This window comes from Equus asinus, chromosome 7, assembly GCF_041296235.1.
Source record: "Equus asinus isolate D_3611 breed Donkey chromosome 7, EquAss-T2T_v2, whole genome shotgun sequence".
Lineage (NCBI taxonomy): Eukaryota > Metazoa > Chordata > Mammalia > Perissodactyla > Equidae > Equus > Equus asinus.
The window spans coordinates 96208881-96231417 of NC_091796.1; the positions used below are offsets into that span (position 1 = coordinate 96208881).

Sequence of the window (22537 nt, forward strand, 5' to 3'; positions counted from 1 at the left end):
AAGACAGGAGCGCAGGTTGGCACATCGAGTTTGAGGTGAGAACCACACACATACAATCAGGGGTCCAGGGAGGATTTGGAAACATTACTAAAATGTCTAGAGAGGGTCTAAATTTCAGGCACTGCTTCAAAAGCTGCACACAATGTGTCCATTGTAGTCACAAAAATATAGGTGTCTATTGAGTATCCATGTCACATAGAGTGTCGAGAGTTGCACTTGGAAGACCTCAGAGTCTGGCTAGAGCTTTTATCTCATGGGGAGAAGCAGGAAGAATGACAGAGAAGGGAGAACATAAGGATTCAGAAAACTTAAACTACTCTCTCTTTAGAACTGATATTAGCTTACCAATTAAGAGTCAGGGAGCAACAAGGAGGTAAATAAAGAGAACCAGGAACACTGTCTTATAGTGTTAGAATGTGGCAAAGGGGAAACCAGCAAGCCTATTTTGTTTTAATCATAACAAAAATGCACCTAGTTCACATGCTATGGCTCAGGCATGGGGGAAGAAAAGACAAATTAATCTAAGGCTACTCATTTTGCGATAGCTTAAAGCAAACAACTCTTAGCAATACTATGAAGCCAGCTAGTAAAATAAATAGAAATGAAGTCCAAGGAATTTAAACATGAAAATTTGGGGGGGAAAAGAATTGCACAAAGCAAAACAGACAAAATACAAGGCTAACCAAACAAAAGCTAAATCAAATAAATAGGCATTGCCGTGTGCCCTGGAGGACTGCCAAGGAGAGTGAATTTCAACAAAGAAAGCTTCTGCCACCAGTTGAGAAAACTTCAATTCCAGAGAGGCTGAAAGGATAGCTGCAGCCACTGCTGAGTGACACGGGCAGCATGGGGTGGAGAGGCGGCAGATCAGACGTTCTTCAGGCTCTGTAGACAAACACTGGAACCCTCTCCTAGCAAGACTTGATCAGGCAGCCCACTCCCTCCCCATGCACTCCATACACAGCCAGTTGTAAGAAACAAGTCAGGGTCATAGACGAGAAATTTGCAGCACCTGCAGCAGCCTTCTTTTCTCAATTTGCAGATAAAAAGACCATTGTAAATATCTCTAGGCCACCATCCTAGCATCCAAAGCGTTGAGATGAAACGAGTCCAAGCAGCCCAAGTAAAACAAGGCATTGGCAATCATCTGTGAACTTGGATGCTGGGGACAGTCCTGGGCTTTGGTGCTGGAATCGCTCCCTGGGTTAGATCTTAGCTCTCCCCTCAGTTTTGGCCTGGAGTAGTGTATTAGTAAGAGCAGTAATCCTACTAGTAATAACCATCCCCACTACCACGAGCATGTAGCCTGCGCCACGCATAGAGCTGGGCCCTTGGCATGAATTATCCCTGTTAACCCTCTCAACAACTCATTATTATCTCAATTTTATAGCTACTCACTCTACAGATAAGGAAACCAAGGCAAGCTGAGATACTTTTCAAAGGTCTCACAGCCAATAAGCAAAGGAGCAGGGATCTAGACCTGGACAGAGTGATCCCAGAACACGTCCTCTTAACCAACAGACTCGGCCAGATGCCCAATAAAAGAAGGTGGATAATCAACAAGCACTTATTTGTTGGTACGGTATGTACCATGAACTATGCTAGGTGAAACAGGGGTAAAAAGATTTCTTTAAAAAAACAATAAGGAAGACTAACTAGAATTCCTTTTACTTATACTACAAAAGATTCTTGAACTTTATTAGCCTTTAAAGAAAAAAGGCTCCCTACTCTTTAATATCTACCATATCTATCCAGCAAATATTTAGGTTGTTCAAACTCCTAAGGAGACCAAACAAACAAATCAAAAGGAGAGTTGATAATATACAGCACAGTGGTGTTTTTGGGTTGGCATTACCCGAAATGTAGGCTCATTTAGCTCCAAACACTGGGAGTCCTGAGAATCTGGAGTTCCTTAGGATTTCCTTAGCGTAGCATTGCTTTTTCCTCAAATTTCTATATTGCTCTCTTTATTGAAATTTCTGTACATTAACATGTTTGTTTAGTTTTTTTACATGACCTATTTTTCCAGTGGGACTGAGAGGGAAAAATCACAAATGCATATTTAAAGCCACAAGAATACTTAAATTCTCCTTATTTTTGTCATACATTTCTAGCACTTTCTGAGATGAAAGATAAAAACTTGTGTGCATGATTAATTGTAATGATGAAAGAATGCTAGGCAGTTGCTTAAGAAACGAGAACAACAAAGGAATAAACTACTGCAGGCATCACCAGGACTGGAATGACACTGCTCTGTGTACTCGATTTCCATGGCAACCAGCAATGGGAAGATGAATGTTTCATAGTCACTCTGCTGTGCAGTACACGTCTATAAATCAAACTTGCATAAAGAGCACAAGATTTCTGCTGTGGGCTGTACTCAGAGCTGGTTTATTTTCCTGTTACTGTATAATTACTGAAAAGAAGCACAAAACAATGAGGTCATTTTTAGCAGGGAACAAACTCAGAAATTACTAATACACCTGCGGCATGGGCTGCCATTCATCTAGCAAGAAACGAGAGGCAGCTGGTGAATGAAAACCCTGCCTGCTTCTGGAGGATACAGACAAGGCACTCATTTGCTCTGAGAACTGCCTGTTAGGTGCCTGGTGTGTCCTCCCTCCCCTTAGCTCTGCTCCGAAATGTCTGTAGGAGCACCTTAATTAACTTCCTTGGATACAAAGTTCTCATTCTGATACTTGGGCAGAAATGATACTCATGTTCAGCGGGAAAGTTTATTGAGGCTGAACAAGCATATGTTTGTCTTTATTTATACTGAAAATGGCTCACGGTGTAGAAGTTACGATGGAAAAATAATGCATCGGCACTGAATGGTGGGTCTGGAGACCTGAGTTTTGATCCAGGTCTATGTAACCTTGGGTGAGCCATTAAGTCCGTCTGCCTTCCAGTTTTTTCATTATATTATGAGAGATGCTGTAGGTGATTTCTAAAGTCTCTGCCACCATCTGACTTCATGATTCTGTAATCTCTAAATCTCAAAGGTCTGAATCTATCTATCAGATCTAACCAAACACGTTATTGGTGCTATTCCTAAGAAAAAGTACCTTATACAGTTATAATTTTAAACTCTACACTGGCTAAAGCATCTAACTAGTAGTGTTTTATGATTTTACCATGGTATTAAAGCCTTCTTCTGACTTGTTTCAACCTTCCAAACGCAGATTTTTATAATATCCTACAACTGATTTTTATAATATTATAAAGAATATTTAAATTTAAATAATCTTCTTGTCACATAGATAAGGGCTGCCTATCGATTCCTGCCAAGTGGGAAGCCTCCTGCTTCTTGATGTCTGCAGCTCTCAGAGACGTGGTGAGGCTCTCCTGGAGTTCATCTTCGGAACAGTAATGCTCAATAACAGTTTGTGGAACAAATAAATGGATGGGTGAACAAACTCTGAGTAATACCTTTGCTACACTTTCAACAATCTCATATTCCCTTCCCCAGTCATAAATGTTTAGTAGGGAGATTCAGACTAACGCATAAATATCCCCAGGATAGACAGGCAAAAATCTGAAAACCAGATATAATTATATAAGTATCTCTTTGGTGAGTCTGTGAGTCTTTATAGAACTCTGCTGGAACTTTACAACCTAGAAATATCTTTTCATTAGTGGAGCACGAGGCATTATCAGACACAAAGAGGCCCTTTTGTCCGGAGGCCCCGGCTAAGTCCGGGTGTGTAGGAGGGGGTTCCATGATAACTGAGTCACCGTCTCTGCCTCAGACAACACTAACGGGCCCTCGTTATCTCATTTGAGCTTATGCTGACTTCGGGGAAAAGATGTTATTATCCCTGTTTTACAAGTTTAGAAAACTGAGCTGTAAAGAATTGATATAAATGACTAAGGGACAGTTATGAAATATGTAGGGAAGTTCAAGACCTGCTCTCCCTGACTCCAAGGCTTCTGTGCCCCGCTCACTGCATCTCAGGACACATTCAAGCCAGAGACTGTTGCTTTACTGGATTTCTTGGGTGCTAAAAAACGAAGGATTAAACAAACACACCTAGCCCCTAAAAAGCATATTAATAGTAAAAAATAATAAGAACACAAACCCATATTTCTTAAATCTCAATTTGGCACCTAAATAGAACCAGGAATACCGCTCTGGCGCATGTTACTGCCTGCACTTCATTCCCCAGACAGCAGACTAAAGGTTATTTCCAGGATGCAGCAAGATTTTACACAACCTTGCAATTTCCAATATGTGAATACTACGGGAGCCAATGACATCTTCATAGGCGTTAACTAGAGATGGGTTCTGCTGTCCATCAAAGATATTTGGTTTGGTTCCTAAGCTTAGAAGATACAATAAGCTGGGCATATTTTTTTTTGGTACTAATTTTTCAAAAACTAATAAGATAATATTTATCAAGAAAGGCTCCAGGTTACCCTCCTCTCCTTCCAATTGGTTTGTTATCAGAGTTTTTAGCACCACCAACTGGTTAAAGAGATCTACTACAGATTTGCTTGGCTTTCAATCTGCTTTGTTCATTGAGAGGATCATACATTTATTTCACATTTAATTTACGGTAAAGTAATTTATTTCAGTCACTAAATAAAATTAGAAATGCCTTTCCTTGTCAGTCAAATAAATAATAATCCACTTTGGCTTTTTCACATAAGAAGAAGGTATAGTTTGGTTAGCAAGTCATTAGGGAAAACTAAATCTACCCACTAAAGCTAATTTGATTTATTCTACCATAAGCTCACATTCAAAAAGCAAAGACTAAGAAGTACAATGAAAATTAGAAACTAAGAGAGAGAGCAAACTAAATGGTATTGAATACTATGCTCGTCTACAGTGTCTATATAAGACATTAATTTAATTGAAAATAAAAATGATTGAGAAGGTAATTTCACATTTAAAACATTTTGAGCTTTTTCCACCAAGATTCCTGACTCAAAGGTAGATGCTGCCATTTGCCATGTGAATATACACTGACATTTATCTTTCCTTCCTCTTTAATGCAACCACATCTAGCAGTGGATACCAGTATACAGACAGCACAACTGAGCCCTTAGGGTTCAAATCCTATCTCTGTACAATGACTCAATCTGTGAAAATAAGTATTCCTGAAGAACTAAGTCCCATTTTTTTCCCCAAAACAACCAATTTGTGGATACAAGTTGTCTATGAAAAGTACATCCAGCCACTTGTTGTCGTGATCAATTTGCAACCTGCAGAATGAATGGCACCAACACTATGACAAATTTGGTCACTGCAGAAACTTCTCTACTAGACAATGTACAAGAGAGAAAGAAAGAGAAGGTTCCATCCAATCAATTGAATTTGACTCTGGTGGCAGGGTTCTGTAAAAGCTTTCTGATAGAGGTTAAAACTACCGTAATAAGTTTATGAGGTTGGCAGCTTAAATCTCTATACGAACGTGTGGTCAAGTTCATCTTTTTTAAAGCGTCCGAGTCTAAATCTGGAACTGAAAGCCCAGTAAAGAAGACAATTTGTAAAAGGCCCAGATAAAATTAAGGACCAGCAGCTGCTCTACCCAATTTAACATGTAATCTGAACATGTAAACTTCGATCAACGTTGCTCATTCATTCATTCATTCATTCATGTATCCATTGAATACTCTCTCTCCAGCAAACACAGTTAAATTTCCGCAAAAAGGGAACAAGAGTGAGACCCTTCTGGCTCCCCCTCCTCTCCTTGGATGAGAGCCTTGATACGTCATCTCCAAGGCAGAGAAGACTTCTGTATGAAATCATGAATGGATGACCAGGAACCTTAACAATAAGAAGACTTGAGTTAAGAAAAGCATTTTCAACTTTTATTTTTGTTTCTAAATATGTTCTTAACATGATTGTTGAATGATACTTAATGCTAAGTGTGTTTAGACATTTTAACTACAAATTCAGTCTCCTCTACCATTGTTATTAAGCAGTGATTTTCTTAAATCAAAAGGTACAATTTTGAGGTGTAACAAAAACACCTGACCATTAATAAGTATCAGCAACATGATAATAAATAATTTTGATTATCGGTCAGTTTCCTATGACTTTTATTCTTTAACCAAAAGATAAAATAATTGAAAAGTAAGTCCAGTTTGGCTTGAAATTAGCAATAAAGGAGCTTAGCTTTATCTGCAGAATGGGTATGAATAACAGCTGATGTGTGGGATCACTGCATGAATTCAGTAAGGTAATACGAGCAGGTGGTCAATGAATGGGAAAGGCCATCACGGGCACTGGAATGATACAGTGCCACAAAAGCTGAGGAGGAGCAAGCATCAAGGACAGGGTCCCCAGAGTGCTGAACACTGTGAGAAACTGACAAGAACGAAAGCTGAGGTGGTGCTGGCCCAGTGGCACAGCAGTTAAGTTGGCATGCTCTGCTTCAGTGGCCTGGGGTGCACCGGTTCAGATCCCAGGCACGGACGTACGCACTACTCCTCAAGCCATGCTGTGGCAGGCATCCCACATATAAAGTAGAGAAAGATGGGCACAGATGTTAGCTGAGGGCCAGTCTTCCTTAGCGAAAAAGAGGAGGCTTGGTGGCGAATGTTAGCTTAGGGTTAATCTTCCTCAAAAAAAGACAAAGAATGAAACCTGAGGAAAAGGAGAGGAGGACAGGGGGCCACCCGTAGGGACTTAGGTGGGGGAAGCAGCTTTCTACACTAGGGGGATTGGAGTATACCTGCAGGCAGGGATGGAAATTATAAACAGGAGAGGGAATGGTTGACAGAGAAAGGTCTTAGATCACAAGAAAGGGAGGGGATGAGATGGGAAGAAAGGAGAGGAATTAGAAAAAAAAAGAAGAGACCCCTGGGGCCAGCCTGGTGGCACAGCAGCTAAGTTCATACGTTCCGCTTCAGTGGCCCTGTGTTCAAAGGTTCAATCCCAGGTGCAGACCTACCCATCACTCGTCAAGCCATGCTGTGGCAGCAACAGAGATATAAAATAGAGGAAGATGGGCATGGATGTTAGCTCAGGGCCAATCTTTCTCAGCAAAAAGAGGAGGATTGGCAGCAGATGTTAGCTCAGGGCTAATCTTCCTCGAAGAAGAAGAAGAAGAAGAAGCAGCAGCAGCAGCAGCAGCAGCAGCAGCAGCAGAAGAAGAAGAAGCAGCAGCAGAAGAAGCAGAAGCAGAAGCAGAAGAAGCAGAAGCAGAAGCAGAAGAAGAAGAAGCAGCAGCAGCAGCAGAAGAAGCAGCAGAAGCAGAAGAAGAAGAAGCAGAAGAAGAAGAAGCAGCAGAAGAAGAAGAAGCAGAAGAAGAAGAAGCAGAAGCAGAATAAGAAGAAGCAGAAGAAGAAGAAGAAGAAGCAGAAGAAGAAGAAGCAGAAGAAGAAGCAGAAGCAGAAGCAGCAGCAGAAGAAGAAGAAGCAGAAGCAGAAGAAGAAGAAGCAGAAGCAGAAGAAGAAGAAGAAGAAGAAGAAACAGCAGCAGCAGAAGAAGAAGCAGCAGCAGCAGAAGAAGCAGAAGCAGAAGAAGAAGCAGAAGCAGAAGAAGAAGAAGAAGAAGAAGAAGAAGCAGAAGAAGAAGAAGCAGCAGAAGAAGAAGCAGAAGCAGAAGAAGCAGAAGCAGAAGCAGAAGAAGAAGAAGAAGAAGAAGAGGAGACCCCTGTTCTTTAGAAGTAGAACTGAAGGAAAATATACAAGCTTGGAGGTGAAGACGAGGCAGTAAAGGAAACCTAAGAAGAGGCCATGACCCTGTCCATGAAGCAGAAGGCAAGGTCACCTGCAATGCACAGCAGTGGGAAACGTTTGGTACAACCATGAGAGAGAGCAAGTCAATCTCATCGTGTGTGACAACTCTAACGAATTGGCTTGGGGTGTTATAATGACAAGAATTTTGAGGCTCAGCAGAAGAGTGCTGGCCTAGCTGGTATAGCTGGTGACAGCGATGGCACATATGCGAACTATTTGCCATCCCCGAAATAGGGAATCGAAGACAGACGAGTGAAAGTTCTTCTGGACAGCAATTATCTGGACAGTATTACATGACTCGAGTGACAGGTAAACCAGACTTCAGCTAAAAAGGAAAGGATTCTGGAATTACACAGGACCAAGGCTGGGGAGGTGTGTACAGATGGATTCAGGTAGTCCAAACACGGGTCAAGTAGGCACAAAAGTTTCTGCCTGAACTGGGAATGTGGTCCCATTCTGGGATAGGCAGCCAGAGAGTCAGGGCAGGCAGCAGGGGATCTAAGCAGAAGGACCCAGGAAGGTGGATACAGAGGTCAGCGATCTCTCAGACATCACACTTGATGGGAGAGGGGAGGGAAGTTGGTTGATCGTGGTGTGCGTGTTTTGGGGAGGAGGCAGATGCAGTGTGGAAAGAAGGCAAGTGGTAAGCTCACTCCAGGTCGCAGGTTGGCAAGGAGCAGGTCCAAGTGCCAGAGCCCACTCAAGAGTGCGGCCCTGTAGTACGGGACGGTCGACAGGTCAGAACCAAGGCGGGGCCTGGGACACAGCCTCGGCCTGTAGCCTGGGTTGTAAGTGAAGACAAGGAGGGAGAAGTGTGTAAACACTCTTGGGGCTTACTGTCAGTTAAGACGAACAGAGGTGGAGGGATGTGGAGGATACAGCAGGGGGAGGAAAAAGGACAACGGGGGCCAACATGAGAGTCCAGCAGCCATGTCTAGCCACCAGTAACTGTTTCTGGGATCGTAAAATTCTAAGTCCCATGGGTGGGAGTGGGGTAGAGGTGAGTGATAGGCAGGAGAGGGGAGCGGGGGCATGGTAAACATTGTTAGTATTAGTGCCTGTCCCACGTCTCTCGCGGTCGGCTTAGGAACTCGGACAGGCAGAGGTGAGGGAAAGCGTAGGAACTAAGAGGCACCAGACGAAGTCTGTAGTGCATTTAATTACGACTTTGCCCTGATTTTCTCCAGCGGCAGGTTGCAACCAAGGAGGGAAGATAAGCAGACAATGTGGGCAAGCTGGAAAGGATAAAACACAAGGCTGAACTCACAGCAACTGATTAAAAGGGTCTTGCAAGTAAATCAAAGTATAATCCTGCCTTATAAAGAGACTGAATTCATGAATGAAGACATGAATTCAACGTAGCACTCCCACTCCTGTCAAAATTGTAAAACCCCATTTATTAATTTTAAATATTTTTTGCTTTTACAGTTTATTTGGCACCATATTTTGCTTTTGTGGTATAATTCCAAAGGCAACACGCATAACAACTGGGCTCCTATCAAAGCAACCTGAACTGGAACGCCTGCCACCGTTTCATGGGATAAAATGCTGCATCAGCTTCCCTTCATATGTTTTTGTAAATAGTTCCTTTTGTTTATGTTGCAGATAATCAAATGAAATCTCAAATATAACCATATCCAAACAAAACCAACTCATAAGAACAGGGAAAATCTCTCTAATTATGTAACTGGTTTATCAAGAACCTGTCTAGTTAGAGCTACGCCCTGCTTCCTCGTGTTCAAGCTAGGCATCATGGGGATACAAAGGCAGGGTTCCTACCCTCAGGGCACTCATACTCTTAAAGGAAGTGAGAAGGGAATATAACCGCGATTCTGAACTGCCAAGTTCAGAAATCAGCCTGCCTGGGTTTGAATCTTGGTTCCATGACTCACTAGTCAGTAGTGTCAAGTCCTTTGACCTCCTAAGCTTTTTCCTCATGTGTACAATGGGGACAGACAGAATCTAACCCATGAGTTTCCTATGAGGATTCCTTCAGCACAGTGTCTGGTATACGGTAAATACGCGGTAAATGTTAGGTGCCAGTGTTATTGTGGTTACTATCATTAGATGCATTGATGTGGCAAGTGCTACAGGAATTCTAAGGAAGAGACACATTTGTGGGCTGGAGTGATCAGGGAAGGCTACACAGAAGAGAGAGTTCAGCTAAGCCCTGAGAAACGATTACCCTTAGAGATGTGGATGGAGAAATTGGAAGAAGAGAAGAGAGGTCAGTGAACCTGGCATGAGCAAAAACGCTAGAAGAGAAATGAGATAAGATGAGTATAGAGCAAGTAGATCAGAGTGGAGTAGAATTTTTGATTTGGGAAATGGTGGGAGATATGCTAAAAAGGCATGCCAGGTCTCCGCGTGTGTGTAAGGGCCTTGCATGTTAGGCTAAGGAATCTAGACATTATCTGGCATGCAATGAAAAGGGACTGAAGTCAAGAAGTAACTTGAAAAGGTAATGCTAATTTTATTTTAAAAAGTCATGGGTATGTAATGTACTGCACAAGGAATGTAGTCAATAACACTGTAATAACTTTGTATGGTGACAGATGGTTACTAGACTGATCATGGTGATCATTTCATACTGTATGTAAATGTCAAATCACTTTGTTGTACACCTGAAACTAACATAATGTTGTATGTCAACTATACTTCAATAAAAAAGAAAATAAAATTATGCTTATTACGTGGGGAAAAAAAGTTACACTAATTTACTCTCATTATCCAAAATTTAACTAGAAGGGTAGACTAGTGATTTTCAAACTTTAATATGCATATAGATCACCCAGGGATCATATTAAAGTAAACACATTTAATTCAGTATGTTTGGAGTGAGGCCTGAAATTAGGCATTGCTAACAAGCTCCCTGATGCTGATGCTACTGGTCTTTGGAGCACTCTTTGACTGACAAGAATGTTTCTAGTCAAGGTAGGCTGATGGAGGAGAATGAGTGGGTAGGTGGTAGGTAAACAAGATGGCTAGACATGAGATAGCAAACTCTAGATCAGTATGTCACAGACGATAAAAACAAGAGCATTAGAAATTTTTAATCCTGATTTTAGGCCCCATGTAAGGAGGAAAACCAAAACTTTGAAATGTAACTCTTAATTCCGAGCCTATTTTTTTGTGACATCTTAAAAGAATGTTAATTTAAATATCTCATATAAAATACAAATTTATTAAGTACAAGTTCTTCTTATTTTATAAACATAACACATAGTAGTATCAAAAATTTCACCCAGAAGTTAGCTATCCACTACAAAAGAAAAACATAAGAAATCGACTCCTTTCTCCATAAAGGAAAATGGCATGAATACATTCATGATGTGCGGCTATTAAGAACTTCGAGGATGACTGAAAGGGTTAGCAACATTTGGTCATAAGAAAGAAACCACGGCAGCAGTTTCTTATATGACAGCTGGATTAAAAGAAAAATAGCTCTCATGCTATTACAGCAAGAACAGCGTATTCACCCATATATGTAGATGAGGAATTGGATACATTGGCCATAACGCTTGTTACAGTGACATCTCAAAAACTAAACCCAGGGTTGGATAGCTGTCAAACCCAGTAATTTCCTCTCGAGAGCAGTCTTTGTCACACTGACAGACCACATCTGTATTCATGCTGTGGTGGATTCTGAATAATATCTGAGATACACACAGAAAATAAAAGAGACTGCCTCGCCACTCTCCATGATAGATAGCCCCACCGGTGAGTTTCGGAGCTGGAAGAAGTCTGCCAGATGATACAACACAACACCCTCGTTTCTGAGGTGAGGACAGTGTAGGCCTCAGAGGCTCGGTGATTTGTGGGAGGTCGGGTAAGTGGCAGAGCTGGGACTAGAATTCAGGTCTCCTGATTCCTAGCCCTGGAGCTTTACTGCACTACGTATGCAGCCTTAATAGGGCGCCAAATGGCATGTGGAGTGCAAAACAAAAAATAAATAATAAAAAGCCTGTTCACTACATAAGCCATTCATTTACATAAAATGTATCCAACACGTACAAAACTGTGCTGTGCTGTGGGGAGTGTGATGATAAACACCCTCCTGTGCCGTTAGGTATTAGAAAAGTAAGCTCACATTCTAATACTAGAAATAATACATGTATAGAAATAACTACCTGTAGGCATAAAGAAGAAAGATATTTATGACAGATTAGGAGTTTAAAGCGGAGGGTGGAGACAATTTCCTTTTGGGGGTGGAAGGTGGTGGGTGGGGTGTAGGGTAGGGCCAGCTTTTAAGATAAGAAGTATCTTAACAGCCGGACCTTGAAGGGTGAATAGAATTTGCACCTGGATGGATTTAACATAAGAGGGGACTTACAGAATCGGGACATTCTAAATGTGAAAGAGATTAAACATTGCTCCAAATCAAATAATACCTCCTTGATAATATGAACTAAGTCAGCTTCACTGAAGAAACCAAAATTTGAAAATCTAGGTAATGAAGTCATTATTCTTGTCGACTTATTTCCTGGTCCGGTTTCTGAGCTTCAATGCCTGTATCACCAATTCTAAAGTTTATACTGGAAAAAGGACTATCTTCAAAAGCAAGGGTATAATTTTTGTCCATGGAGTGAAATCATCTGAGAACGCTCTGAAAAACTGGTATTTTCTTAAAATGATTAGAATATAATTATTTCTATAGCTGGATTGTTAAAGTACAGTGTTATTCAATATATTACATGTGAAAGTCCCCAGAGAGAGGAAATTCGAGGTCTGCTTGAAAAGCTTACACACATTCCTACTCCCCATTCAGTGATCATGTGCAAGAAAATCATCAGAAAAGAGACAGTAAAATTTTGAAACAAAAAAATTGAAATAAAAACTAAAGCACACCCTTGCATAGAAGATACAAAAGTCGTGAAATAAAAATTGGAAGCTTAAGAAGTCTACTTCTTTGGCTATTACACTCACACACCAGGTATAGCTGGTAATGGCTATCTACGTATGGTTACGAAGAATGAGATATGATTTCTAGTCTTTTTTATACTCTTCTCTACAAAGAAGCATGTAGATACGTACAGATCAATAATCATATTCACCACAGCGGGTACTCACTATAATAACTCTGATCTTGTTGAGGTCACATGACTACATTTATAAGAGAATCATTCTGATGCATAAAATAATGACTGAGAAAGTGTCTCTTGTTAGAGATTGTCTGAGAAAATGACATGCAACAAGTTCGCTGCCAGTGGAAAGAAATTATAGGAAGCTAAAAAATACAGTGAGAAATAATAACACTTCAAAAGAGGTGGAAATGAGGCCGGCCCTGTGGCTGAGTGGTTAAAGTTCCGTATGCTGTGCTTTGGTGGCCCGGGTCTCACGTGTTCGGATCCAAGGTGTAGACCTACTCCACTCATTAGCCATGCTGTGGAGGCATCCCACAAAGTACAGGAAGGCTGGCACAGATGCTAGCTGAGGGCTAATCTTCCTCAAGCCAAAAAAAAAAGGAGGATTGGCAATGGCTGTTAGCTCAGGGCGAATCTTCCTCACCAAAAAAATAAATAAATAAAATAAAAAGAGGTGGAAATGATTTGAAAAAACAAGTGCTATCTTAAATCACTTCCTTTAGGCCCCTTGGCTCTGTCAGACTCTCTTCCACACAGTGTAACAGAAGAGTCTGGTAGTTCATTTTACCCAAGCTGGTGACAATCTTTCCCTCTATAATGGCTGTGATATAAGGCATACATGATCTTTCTGCCAAGAAAATACCAATCACTGCCTTTTCAAATTGCATTCCTAAGCCCCTACCCTCAGTGACACATGACACTGAAAACATATTAGGCAACAAGTCATGATGCTCTTATTGTCAACCAGTTTTTAATACCCAAAGAGGGACACTTAGAGGTTCTTTGTTTTTTGACTTTCCCCATGTAATATGAAGAATGGGATTTTCATACCAAAAATATCAGATATCACTTTAAATGTCTCTAGCCGTGAGTGGAGAGCATTTTGGTGCCTCAATATTTCCACATTACCCTAGTATCTGGCAACCTGCCTGTGCACTCAGAACCTTGGACAGTAGGTCAAAGAGTGGGCCTTCTGCACATGCACATTTCCTTTCATGGCTGGAAAGCAGAAGCTTCCCAGAGTGTTTTGCCAATTGTCAGGTGGTAGGAGAGTGCAAATCTCAGTGCTTACAATGAGATGGAGAAAGCTCCTAGGCATGGAGAAGTAAACACACCCATGCAGAGAAAAACACCAGCCAGAAATACATCAGGGTGCTGATGGCAGGCAAAGTCAAGAAAGATCATGAAGCCAGCTCCCTGATGACAGCTGAAGCTGAATCATGAACTGAAAATGCCCCCAACATAAAGCAGAGAGAGGCCATTAGAGATTAATTCATGAAAATCACATGTGGAAAAAGAAAAATGGAAGGCAAAGCCACATGTAGTTATAAAGCTCCTGGTTGCATTTTAAAGTACTTTTTCCTAGTTTATAAGAAGTAAATTAAACCATAAAGAAAACGTTAAGTGAGAATTTTACTGTCACTGGGTATTTGGATTACATGACAATGGACCAACAATTATTTATTAAGTAACTTAAAATGCACAAGGCAACATGCTGGGGACAGTGGAAGTTAGAGATAAGCTCATAAATGCAAAGAGCTTGTAGTATTTTATGGAGATAATCCTAAACACTATTTTTATCAAGTAATTGACCAAAAGAAATACACAACCATAAATACTAGCAACATTTAGGGAAAGAAGACAAGACTGTTCAATGTAAAGAAAAAAGGCTTTATTGAGCAGGACCTTGAAAGACAGGTCTAATTTGGACAGGTGGGGGTAGAGAATGGCACTGCCAGCAGGGGAAACAAAGTTTAAATACACATCACACACTCAAAGGAACAAGCATCACGCCAAGGGAAACACAGAAATTCGGGACTAATGAAAGATGAGTTTGAAAAGGGGACCAGATGTTGGAGAGCCAGGTTTGACAGTTTTAACTTTACCTATCAAAGGCACTGAAGATTTCTGAATGTTAAAAATTTTTTAAAAGATAGCACTATAAAGTTTACAGTAAGTTCTATTACTATTAAAGAGTAAAAATGTTTTTTGTTTTAACCGTTTAGTGCTAGAAACAGCCTATTATCTCACATTCATCCCATTGTACAAACAGTACCATTCGGTTCTCACACCTCTTGAACTTCTGCCCTTTGTAGTGGGTAGGGAGAAAGAAAAGATCTTCAAGAAAAGAACTCCCTAAGAACTTCTGAATCATAATGAAATATCATCTTGGATATAGATTCAGTCATTTTACTACACAGATACCCAAATCATGATCATCAGCTCTAAGTGGAAAGCAAAGTTTCAAACATTGAAAGGAATCTCAAATTTTGAAATCCAAATATTAAACATTTATGATATCTTTAGAGACAATATAAGCTTGTCTTTGTTTTTTACGTAACATATTATCTCTTGGTTTAAGAAGGTAACTTGTTCCTTAAAACCCTTCCTTTGGTAGAAAACTTGTTTCTTTAATTTACACGAGAAAATCTATAATTAGCAGCCCCCAAGCAATGACCCACTAAAAATAAAATCTCAAAAATCATTGCTTCCCCTAATAAAGCAAACACCTCTATAAAACAAGAGTTGAAAGCAGATACAGAAAGGCTTAGGGGAGATACTATAAAATAACATGTTACAGCAAAATTACAAAAGGAAATGAAACAGCAGCAGATGTAGCTCAAGAAAGAAACGTAAGAGGAAACTAAAACCATGACAGGAAAAAAAAAAGCCACATGGATGTAGCACAAAGGAGAACAGACATTGCTGAAAACATACTAAGAGACATGAGCAAAGTAAGCAAATGAAATAGAAATTAACAAAAAATTTAAAAGGACTTCCAAGATAAGCATAACCAGCATTCTCAAAGAAAAAGAAAGGGACTTGAAAATGTTAACATTCAACCCATCATAAGCTTTTATTCAAGGACAATGGCCCAGATAAACATTTCTGAACTTGAAAGACACCAGAGAGCAATTCTTATGACCCCTGCCAAGGATAAACTTAAGCTCAGTAGAAACTATGGCATGAGGTCTGGAGGTGAGCTTTGAATCCATATAACTGGAGAACTAAGACTAAAACAAGCGACATTATGATTGCAGGACAAAATGTGAATGTTATAAACCCTGACAACATATATTTTTAAAAACCACACTGCTTTTATTCACCATAAAATCAGTAAAGTAAACATCGCCAGGGCAGTTAGGCAACAATTCACAAACCTTATAAATATATCTCATTTAGTTCTTGTAATGCCCTCAGATTTAATGAATGATACACCAGTGTTTCCATCATGTTCTAAAATGAGATGATTTTATTGATGCCTTCTGCCCCAAGTCTGTCTTGTTGGATTGTTTGTTTTGGTTGTTTGGTTGGTTTTATTGTTGTGGTTGGCTTGTAAATGAAAGTGTAACATGGGCAAGTGCTGAAAGCAACTACTCTTGATCTCTAGAAGTTTCTTGGGGAAGAATCTGGCAGTCACAGAATTGAAGATTATGAAAACTTCTTCATTTGTTCAACCACAGATGACTCTGGTTGAATGAGAAGACTCCCCCTCTAGCTGTGTTCTTAGGGTGGTCTTCAAACACCAGCTCTCCCCTGGGTCACTGTGGACCTGAACTCCACTCACACTCTCAATTAAGTCAGATGTCACTCAAGCTTCTCAAAAAGTGAGTGTCTAACCTTGGAAATGTTATGTAATTCTGCATCACTTAACACCCTCAGCACCTGATTTTCTTTTCCTCATTCTTGAAAATTGTTTGCACCACAGAACCGGAGATGTGTGGAAGTTAGACATCTCTGTTTCTTCAGCCTGCTTCAATTTACACTCAGAGGAAATATTTTTCTCTCCTTTTTTGGTTTCATAACTTCATTTAATACCTATGCATCATTTATCCTGGTTTAGGGATTGTGGTGCTATAAGTAATAATACAAATGAAAGTTTAAACAGGGTGGGTTTAATTAACTAAAATGCCTGATTTGTCTGCATACTGCAGTGGTCTCCCAACTGTTTTGATCACACAGTCCTGGGAAGTACAAGATTGGTGGGCATATGAATATCTTTATTGATAGATTATATGCACATGTGGTACTATACTGACATACTATGTACATTATAAAATAGAACAGAAATTTCTAAAGAATGAAAGAGACAAATATTTTACTTGTTACTGGCAAATGACTTTTGCCATCACTAGAAATAATTAATAATATTTAACAAGAACATCGTGATTTGATAGACTTTATTATTTCGGAACATGTTGGTTTAATCCTTTGTGACTGAGCAATTTAAAGTTCAGTTTGTTTTAATACGCACTTGGTTTCAATGGCTGTCAGAGACGCCTCATGAGGATTTGTAGATCTAAACAGGAAGAGGGCAACAGGGCTGAATCCTTCGCTTTCTAATTCCATTCTCCGATAACGAGAGGTTTAGGGGGGTTGTTTTTTAATTATCATTTTGTTGTTATTGCTAAAAAAATTTCAACTAGTAAACATCCATCTCTCCTGATATCAATTAGTTGCTCTTGAAAACTTATTAAAGTTATTGCATTTTTATATTTTCAAAGCTTGTGTTCTAAAACCACTGAAACTTTGTAAGATTTTTTTCACCAGGTTAGGACATTCCATTTGCAACTTATTGAACATGCAGATGTGAAGGGTTTTAATAGGTGACACACATCATTTTTTAAAACAGAATCACATTTCCAAACATTCATTTTCAAAAATGTTCTCCTGGTGGCATGAGTTTTTCTCGAGACACAGTTACTTCCTCACTCATTGTTAAAACACAGCTTCTACCCTGAAGGGCTATATTCAAGTGTATTTTTCAAAAATGTCTATGAGGTAGTACCTACTGAAACCGTTTAACACATGAAGGTCAACAAATTTGGACACTTGTCTTTTTGTAAAAGGAAAACAAGTAACAATTCTTTGTTCTTTTGTTAAAAACGGCAACGTAGAACTACACTGACATTCACCACTCATCTTATCACAAAGTGTATACAAAGATGCTACTGTTTTGTTATGCTTTTTCTTTGCTGAGGAAGATTAACCCTGAGCTAACATCTGTTGTCCATCTTCCTCTTTTTGTATGTGAGCACCGTGACAGCATGGTCACTGGCAGACAACTGGTAGGTCCACACCCGGGAATCGAAGCCGAGCTGCTGCAGTGGAGCGCACCAAATTTAACCACTAGCCCACCAGGGCTGGCCCAATGCTACTGTATTTTAAAGGCCTTGCTGTTCCACAGTCAACTAAGTAATACTGTCCTCTAGCACTCTGTCTGCATCTGGCTTTAATTTCTCTGCTCTCCTTCAGTAGCTTGCTCAATAACTTGCTTGTGAATGATGCAGCAAAGGAATCTCATACACGTCACTGTTAATGACAGTGAGTGCAAATCCTCATTGCAAATAACCTGCTTGATAATTTCTTCTGGACAGGGCTGGTTTCTGGTCAGATTTCATTGAATTACTTTTATCCCAAATGGGAACACCTGCCAGATGTCCCCCACTATCCATTCTCTCCTTCTTCCTCAGTACCAGAAACTCCATTGGAGCACACATGGCTGCCCAGAGCAAAGACCACATTTTCCAGCCCCCACCCCACTTACAGGGACACATGGCCTTGGAACTAAGTTTTGGTCACTGGGATGTAAGCAGAAATAATGGATAGCCTTAAAAGGAGAGGCATGTCTTCCGCTCCCTTTCCTCCTACCTAGCCGGAATTCAGATGTGATGGCCGAAACCTAAGCAACCATCTTGAAGCAAGAAGGAGAAGCCAGGTGTTGAGGAAGCCAGAACAACAAGGAGGAAATCAGGTCCTTCGTGACTGTGTTGCCATCAAATTAGCCCTAGACTGCCTGTGTTTATGGGAGAGAGAAGTACATTGCTCTCTTTTTTGAACTTTGGTATTCTGGGTTTTCTGTCTTTTGCTACTATACTGAACCCTAATTAATACACCTGGTTACAGGGCTGATGAAGAGCTAATGGTAAGAGTCAGAGAAGAGTCAGCTCTGCCATTTTCTCACGTCAGCATGTGTTTGCACTATTCATATTACCTTCAATCAGTAGTTTCCTAACAGAAACTCCTTTTAAGCCACTTGCCCATTTTGTCAGGATTAGTTTATAAAAACAATATAAGCTTTAAATCTACTTTATCAGATAGGAGTGAACTGCAACATGTATCAATAACTTTGAAAGCAAATGAATGAGGGGGCCACCATTAAGCAACCTCAACTCTTCTTTCCAGACAACTCAAGAACCATGTGTAGCCTGTGTCTGATGACATACAGACCACGGAGAACACCAGCATCCATGCTAAATATTAATAAAGCTTCTTCTTTTTTTTGGCCAATACATAAATACAAGCAGACGTTCTGCTTTCTTCCTGCTCCTGTCCCACCCCTACCAACAAATGTTTTTACACACCTCCCTTGTGTGCAGGCACCCCACTGTCAAGGGTATAGATGGACTAATAGCTAACTATGAATTTATCACCTGGACCATGACAATATACCATGAGATGAAAAGTTCATTAGTGAAAAATCTGCATAAATAAGTATTGTCCAGAAGACTGAAAACTTGTAAAAGTGAACGGTAAATCAGGGCATGGGTGTACATCGAGATTTTGGCGCCTCACCTGAACACCTCGAGAATAATCCTTTCTGGTAACTTGGGAGCCACTTGCTTAAATGCTTTTTGGAAATCTTCCAAAGTTAAATATCCACGATCTATTTGGAAACAAAATATAAAACATTCACTTACTTCTTTATACCCTATGAATTATTTCAGTCATAATATGTGTGTGAAACTTTAATATATTACCAGGAGAAAAGCAGTCCCTTTTAGTTGATTTTACAGATAAGGTAATTTGAGATTGTCTCATTGGAAGAATTTGAGAATCTAGTACTACTCTCCTTTAGCACAGTCCCAGATGGTCTCGAAGGTCACTTCCAGCCTTATCATTTGGCTGGTTCTCTGAGTCCAGGGAAAGGACTCTAGAGACATATATTGCAATAACGCCATTAGACTCCAAGTCTTTGCAAATTGCCAAAACAATTTATTCTTTGAAATTCAGGTTTTTTCTTGATGTTAGAATTATAACATATTAGTATTTAGAGGGAAATAATGACAGCAGCCAAGACACTGAACCTGGACTCCATGAGTCTTTTCGTCCTGTACGTGATCTATGGGGTGTAGGGGGTCCAAAGCTATTCCTTTCAGCCATACCTGGTGTGGGAATACACCTTCTCCAAACATGTGTGAGTCAAAGCAGGACTCAAAGGAAAAAGCCACATGCCTCCCACACTTCCGTAGGTGGTTCACGACCTACATCCCCATAGGGCCAGCCCTTTTACTGTCCCCATTACAACACAGGCAAATCATAAGTACAATTATATAACTGTAAATATCTCATCCACGGTAAAAGTCAAGACTTTAAGATTATGATGGAGAAAAAAAATTTGCACCAACACCTAAGGTAATAGCTAACGAATACAGAAAAGTAATCTCCCAGGTATACTGATTATCTTATTTACTGAGTTCATGTTCCCATTCTCAGCTCCTTAACAGTAATTTTTTTAATATCAAAACAGTTTAAAGATACTTACAGTGCCTGTCAAAAGCTGTGAAGATGTGTCTTATTTCATTCCGATATAGTTGAGCTTCCTTCTTTTTCCTTACAATATTTAAAAACTCCCCTAGTAATATACCTAAAAGTTAGGAAAAAAACAATTTGCCAAAAATGACTGTCTTCCTCTATAAGAAAAAAAAAACAAAACATAAATGGAAAGTGATACATATCACAAACAAATTTTACCATAATTTTGGCAAACAGCACTCATTCTTGAAGATCTATAAAGTCAAAAAGACATTTTGCTGCATGCTAAGTAGACCCAATGCACAGCAATCGATCGCAAGAATAATAGACTGCTGGAGTTCACTGAGCTTTTCCAGGGGATAAAGGAATGGTGACCTTGAAAAAGTGTAACAGTTTTCCCCCTAACAGATCCTACAGACAGGCCTGAAACTACTTATTAAATAAGGTCTCATCATTTTTCTTTCCTTATGCTTCCTTGATCCCTTTTTTCCTAGCCAGATGTCATTACGGCAGGGTTTTTTCCAACTGGGAGACCGGGGTGAAGAAGTAGTTTCTCAAAAGTCAATACCAGTTGCACGCCACAGATAAAGGTGGAGAGAATATCCCATGAACAATAGAGCTGGCACTGTCCCCAGTCTTGGGTACACCCCACGACTGTTCTGCAGCCTCGGGCTCTGCTTCCTGTGATTCTCATAATAAAAGAGCCCAGCATGATCATATGAGATTGGATACTGTGCTTACAGTGTCTATTAAAATGAATTCTAATGTGATCTTTGTAGCAGGTTTAGAGAGCAGAGCCAAGAATTTAAACATTTTGGTGAATTGAGCCCTAAATATATAAAAAGAGCAACTCATTTTTATAACTCAGGATTTCCATTAAAAAACGCATCCTTGTTTTAAAAATAGTCCCAAATCATGCAATAACCACATGCTAATTTTTAAGAACTTGCATGCTTTTCCTTTTGGTGAGGTAATGCTGAGCTGTATGCCTTTCCTAAAATCATTCCAATGGTTAAAAAAAATGTAGAAAATAGTTTTCTTAATTTTCCATGTTTTTCTTATTGTAGTTAAAGAATTAGAAACTAAAAAAGTTAATCTATCTTTATGTGTTTAAATGATTCTTTTACAAATCTTTAAGATCCACTGCGTGCCAGGCACTGTGTTTGGCTCTGGAAATAGAGGGGAAAAGAGAACACACACGATTCCAGATTAGCATGATACCAAGGGAATTCCTGGTCTAGTGGGGGAGACAGTGATCACAGAGGTTCAACTGCAAACACACACATAATCATGAATTGTGGCATGTGCAATGAGGGGAGAAACAGAAGCCTGGGAAAGAGCATCACAGGAATCCTCCTGCAGAGTGGACTGTGGTGAAGGAGAGATCTCTTAGAGGAGGTAATATTTAAGCTAAGACCTAAATGACGAGAAGATACCAACTGGCTAAAGGATGGGAAGAAAATCATTCCAGGCAGTGGAAACAGCATGTGCCAAGGCCACGGGGTGGGAAGGAGGAGAAATGAAAAACAGGATAGTGGCTGGCAGATAGTGAGAGAGAGAGAGCAACACAGGGCAGGGTTGGTGAGATGGGCAGGGCCAGAATGCACAGGCCCTGGGGGCCACAGGAAATAATTTAGGTTTAAGCTGCGATAGGAAGTCAATATGAGGTTTGAATTGGAAAGTAACACAACCTGATTTAGATTTTTAAAAGATCATTCTGGCTATTGTCTTGAAAAAGGATTGAGGAGAAAGGAAAAATGTAAAAAGGGAGACCAGTGAGGAAGGTACTGGCAAGAGACGCAGTTGCTAGGGTGCTGGCAGTAGGAACGGAGAGGAGTGGAAGGTTTCCAGATCTATCTCAGAATAGATGAGGGGTGAAGAAGAACCCCCAGGCTCTGGCTTGAGCACTAGGTGGTTTGAGGAATCATTTAAAGAGATGAGACAGCCTAAGGGAAGAGCAGGATTTGGGGTGAGATGAGGAGTTGGATTTGGATGTGTTAACTGTTCAGTGCTTTGAAGACAACCAAGAGCAAAAGTCTGGAAGGCAGCTGGATACACTAGGCCACAGGGCATATCTCCTCCCACCTACCACAGTGCTTGGCACATGCTCAATAAATATGTATCACAACAAATTAGTCTATGTAGCATTTTTCGCCCAAAGTAGTTAAAGATATGTATTGATGCAGTTTCATTCTCATCAAATCACGCTTATGACCAGAGAACATATC

At 40.2% G+C, this 22537-nt stretch overlaps 1 protein-coding gene across 10 annotated transcripts in view; it reads right to left on the reverse strand.

Annotated features, from left to right (window-relative positions):
* EFCAB11 (EF-hand calcium binding domain 11) overlaps positions 1–22537 on the reverse strand; it is a 131757-nt gene that overhangs the window by 91142 nt on the left and 18078 nt on the right. For 8 of the 10 annotated variants that reach the window (XM_044774194.2, XM_044774196.2, XM_014832136.3 and 5 more), the window contains exons 4-5: positions 20320–20421; positions 19350–19440 (exon numbers count right to left, since the gene is read on the reverse strand). In XM_044774194.2, coding sequence (XP_044630129.1) covers positions 19350–19440; positions 20320–20421 — 193 coding nt within the window. Of the gene's footprint in view, positions 1–16945; positions 17074–19349; positions 19441–20319; positions 20422–22537 lie in introns of those variants that run through there. The other 2 variants (XM_070514184.1, XM_044774195.2) reach the window with 2 other exon arrangements.